We start from the raw sequence: 5,210 nt of genomic DNA, 5'->3' as shown, positions 1-5,210 counted from the left end.
CTCTGTCTTTGTTCTAGGGTCCCCAGGCTATTGAATATGGTGCATTGTTGTTAGCCTGTGTAGGTGATTACCTCTTTGTGTCCCCCTGGATCTTTGCATTCCTTGTGTCTACATGCAGCTATAGCTCACAGGCCCAGCAGCCCAACCCGGGGTAAAACTGCCTGGGTCAGTGCTTTCCTTTGACAGTGAAATGCTTACAGGCAGGCCAGAGGGGACCGGCAGTGTTTCCAGGCTATGCGATGACCTGCCGCTTTGGCGCAGGCCAACTGTGATGACGCGAGGCTTTCTATTGTGCCGTGAGCCCATACGTTTGGCCTTTGCCAGGGTATAAAAGCTTGGGTCTAGCTCTGACGGAACCAGCACGAGCCAGCCTCCCTCACACGGCACTGCAAGCTGTACTAACGCAGGTAAGGACACACAGACACAGCCATACACAGCCGAGCACCAGAGCTGCACATCCAGAGCCAGGGTCCACTCCCCGTCATCCACAAGCCCTCTACCCCCCCTTCTGCCCATTATTTCAGCCAAGGGGAAATGCCCAAACAGAAGTGTAGCATCCAAATGAGCCAAACATAAACAGCAATAAATCCCCAAAAAGCACATTTCTACCAACATTTCCCTCCAGATGACATTAATGTTTTGGAGCTCTTCCCATTCTTTCACATCAACCTCCGCAATTCTGTTTGTTTACACCTCTATTTTTGATGCCCCCCTCCTCTGCCCCCTCCTCGGCTTCCTGCATCCGATGCACAGACTCTCCTGAAGCCCCTCACCATGTCTCAGACTGCCAAGTCCGCCTCCAGCCAGGGCGCTGATGCCAAGGACAAGGGAGCCCCAGCTCCAGCTGCCACCAGCAAGGCCACCAAGACCGGCGATCCTGGCATGGGATCCTACAGAGTGAGTCACCACTGCAACATCAGTGCACATCAGCTTAGATTTTGTTTGTTCTGTCGGGCCATGAAGAAAGAGTTGAGTGGGATCGTTGAAGGAATCCAGCTGGAGACGATGTAACAGTGGAAAAACAAGCAAGTAAGGAGTGGAAGAAGATGTAGAAACAGTGAGGTGCAAAATTCTCTAGAGATTTTAGATTAATATCATTTTCAAGGGAATAACTTGAGGTTGGAACAGAAATTTTATTAATTTTTCATTTCAGTGTGTAAACCTAAAGCTGCAGTATGTAACTTTTGTAAAATATATTTTTTATATTATGTTTGTTCACACTGTCACTATGTTGTGGCAGTATATGAAATAGATAGTCTGAAAAAATCGAGCTCTGCTGCCTCCTCCCAGTAGTAACAACCAATCAGAGCCAGGAAGAGGGTCTCAGTGCTGTCAATCACAAATTTTAACAAATATGTTAAAAACATGTATATTTTATTTTTTATAAAAGTTACATACCGTATCTTTCAAGGAAGCTGTTTTATAAGCAGTTTTATGGAAGTTTGTTCCAGATTAGAGGAGCTTTTAGAAGTACAGTTTTACTAAAAGTATAAAATAATTGGCAGAAAAAAATCACAACGATTTATACAGTAGATAAATTCATACCGAGTGTTAAACTTTTTTTTTGAAGTAAATGTTTTTTCACAAGTATCACTTTTGTTTCTGAAAAGTCCATATCTATGACAAAAAGAGATATTTCCTCCAAAATCCATTATGATAAGTTGTGAAATATATTTTATATTCATATTAACATAATTTCTAGTTTCAGGCTGTAAAAGCGTGTCTTTAAAAGTGAAACTTTATTCTGACTGGGTTCCAGTTGGATATCACATAAGCAACATCTGTCTGCACGATTAGAGAGGATTAAACTGAGTTTCCTGTAATCCACCCAACACTTCCATCATCCCCTCTGTGCAGATCATGCTGTTCGACCAGGAGAACTTCCAGGGCAGGATGATGGAGGTCCAGAATGAGTGTATGAACGTGTGTGACCGTGGCATGGATAGAGTGCGTAGTATCATCGTGGAGTGCGGCCCGTAAGTTCCCACACAGAGAAGTGATCTGAGCACCTCCGACCTCTGTGTACTTCTCTTCTTCATGTATGTTGCTCTTTTCTGCTGTCCTCCTTCTCCCTTCCTCTGTGTTTATCCTCTGAATCCCCTTGCCCGGTCCCCTCACCCCCCAACCCACCCACCCGCTCTAGCTTCGTTGCCTTTGAGCAGACCAACTTCCGTGGCGAGATGTTCATCCTGGAGAAGGGAGAGTATCCTCGCTGGGATACCTGGAGCAACTCCTACCGCAGCGACTGCCTCATGTCCCTCAGGCCCATCCGCATGGTACTGTCAACACTCAAACTTAAAGGGGCGGTGTTATATCAATTGTTACTCCCTCATGAAAAACATACCTGGAGTGTTGCCTGGGTGGACCTAGCGCTACCTCCGAGGTGCAGTTTCTCCTCTGAGCTGCAGCTTCAAAGTTTCTGCCACTCACCCACAGCTCCTTCAGACTAGCCAGAAGCAATTAGCAAACTGCACACCTGCTAAGTTCATTACAGGAGCTATCTCTCAGTGCAACGCTGGTAAAAATGTTGTGAAAGGGTTAAAAGAGGAGCCATGTTGTGATGACTTTCTGAAGGTGGAGCTTTAGAAAGAGCAGGAGCTTCTTAAAGAGACAGAGGCCCAATTTCAAGGTGCTAAATTACAAAGTCAAATTTTTATGATGTCAAATTTGATGTCAAATTTTATAACAACTGAAGACAAGATAGTTACTTTATTGTGCACTATGTACCTGAAAAATACATAATACTCTACCTTTAATGAAAACATATGTCAGATGGGAGTATAATCAAGACTATTAAAAATGAAAATTTAAATGTCAATACTTTCTGTTACCATCCAGGCCATTGGATGGTAACAGCAATTGAAGCCATATTTCATATGCAGTGAAAGGTGAAAAACCTTCAGTATAGAAAGGATTTCTACGTTCATTGATGTCTTGGTGTGGTGGAAAGGGAAAAGGTTCAACCAGGCTATGCTGAGCCAAACAAAGCTCAGCTTTCAATGTCTCTTTTTATAGAGCAGAACTGTGACCACATCAGAGCGGCTGGACAAAGGCTGGACTTTCAGCGTTTTTATTTAGGCTAAATTTAAATAGTACATGACAGGACATGTCCCTGTTCACCAAACTCTGTTTACTGCTGTTTGAAGGAAGTAAAGCCTAAACCAGATAAAAGCTTAATGTTAATGATCACATCTTTTTTTTTTTAGAAGAAGAAAACAACTTGTCATTCTCCAGATTTGCATTGTCAGCCTATTTGGTTCATTTTAAACTCAAACTATTTCTGACACATGTGCATTGTTATCTAAAAATAGCAACTACAGTAAAGATGGTCTGTATTGAGGAAACTCAGTGAGCTTTAGTTCCAGTCCCTGAGGGCTAAAACTAGAACAACACTGCCCTCTGTAGAGTCACTGACAACACTGACACAAAGTCAGGAGTAAATGCCAGGAATAAAATCTCTCTCTGTGTTTTGGTTTTCCTCTCTGCAGGACAGCTTGGAGCACAAGATCTGCCTGTTTGAGCTCTCCGACTTCAAGGGCAACAAGATGGAGATTCAGGAGGATGATGTGCCCACCCTCTGGGCGCACGGTTTCTGCGACAGAGTGGGCAGCGTGAGGGTGCCAGGAGGAGCGTGAGTGGACACACATTTGGTCAGGCAGATAGTTATTGATAGCTCCTTGGGGAGCGTTTGAATATCCTTCTGACCCTGTTAACCCCTTTAAGGGAACCCTAAAGCTCTAGCTTCAACCAGAACCTCCTTAAAGCCATCACATGTATTTCTTAGACTTATTTGAAGTCCAAGGAGTTTTTTTTTTTTTTTTTAGGATTCTACAAGAATCTGTTTGGGAGACCTTTTCAAACCCAACAAAACCAACCTCTTGGAAAGTTAAATATTGCTAACATTACTAATCTGACCCTTGATGAACAGCTGTGCTCCAAAAAGTTTAGTTAATTTATCACCACGACTCAGGACAGCAAATTTTACCTGCTATAAATACCTAAACCATTCCCTCGAAAACTGCAAAGGTTTAAAAGAGACTCATAATCTATTGATTGACCTGCATAATGTTCTGAGATGCATCGCCCCTAAAATATGGGTGAAGTGTCCACTGTAATGTCACCAAGGACACCAGTCACAATGTACTATATTATGAAGTCCCAAAATAGACCTGTTTGCAAAACAGAGGACCTAACAACTTTTCTGCAGGAAATATAACTTGGTAATTTCTTTAAATGCAACTCTGTACTTCTAGGCTCCACAAATGACCAATAAGGCCAAATAAAGCATCTCTTTTTAATGATAGACAACAACATTCCTTAGAACCTTGTTTCCTGAACTCTGTATTGACTACAACCATGACCACTGACCTTTCTGTGAATCCTGCACAAAATCATAAATGAGATCAAATAGCTCCAGTTGACGTTGTAAAATCATTGTCAGAGACTCACAGAGATTAAAAAGATCTATTTGGGAAGCATTAGGATATGAGAACTTATTACAAGACCTCTGGAACCTCATCGTCCCCTGCAATTAGAAGCTAAGTACTCAGGGACGCACATAACACTCCCTCCCTCTCCATGTGTCTCTCAGCTGGGTGGGTTACCAGTACCCTGGATACAGAGGCTACCAGTACCTGTTTGAGTGCGGTGACTACAGACACTACAACGACTTCTGCGCCTTCCAGCCCCAGATCCAGTCCATGCGACGCATCAGGGACATGCAGTTCCACCAGAGAGGATGCTTCACCTTCACCACCGCCAGCAAGTGAAACACACCTGCTTGACCGCCTGGTGCTGCTGTAGCTCTCTCAGCTTTTTATCTCTCCAAGCTTCTTCTTTCTCCAATTCTCTGGTCCTTTCCTTGACCTCTGACAGCGTTGCTCCATCCCAAAGGAAAGAGAGATCGAGAGCAATACACTGGACATCATTAAGTGACTTTTTATGGTGCTAAAAAATAAACGTGAAAAACTTGATCCCTTTACGACTGGATAAGCTTTATTTATTTTACAAAAAGTGTTATGTTTTGTGTTTGTACTGTGATATAACTCATTTGTTTATATCTTTCAATTTCTGCCTTGGCATCTGAATCAAACATTAGGGTGGGTCTTGTTGTCTTGCAGTGTCAAGGCAAATAAAATATCGATCCTCTTGACCTTACAGAATTAATCACACGATGCACATTATGTGGTTGAGGCAACAAACTGAACATG

The 5,210-nt window shown here is 43.0% G+C and overlaps 1 protein-coding gene across 1 annotated transcript; it reads left to right on the top strand.

Annotated features, from left to right (window-relative positions):
* Positions 1-341: 341 nt before the first annotated feature.
* Positions 342-4,981, top strand: crybb1 (crystallin, beta B1). Its single transcript, XM_015000662.2, has 6 exons — positions 342-407; positions 754-897; positions 1,858-1,976; positions 2,144-2,276; positions 3,489-3,631; positions 4,592-4,981. Exons 2-6 carry the CDS (start codon positions 775-777, stop codon positions 4,767-4,769), a joined length of 696 nt encoding a protein of 231 aa, XP_014856148.1. The 5' UTR covers positions 342-407; positions 754-774; the 3' UTR covers positions 4,770-4,981.
* The last annotated feature ends 229 nt before the right edge of the window (positions 4,982-5,210 follow it).

This window comes from Poecilia mexicana, unplaced genomic scaffold, assembly GCF_051168715.1.
Source record: "Poecilia mexicana isolate PSO_F unplaced genomic scaffold, ASM5116871v1 scaffold_12, whole genome shotgun sequence".
NCBI lineage: Eukaryota > Metazoa > Chordata > Actinopteri > Cyprinodontiformes > Poeciliidae > Poecilia > Poecilia mexicana.
The sequence above is the reverse complement of the archived record's forward strand: the minus strand, read 5'-3'. Positions and strand labels throughout refer to the sequence as shown.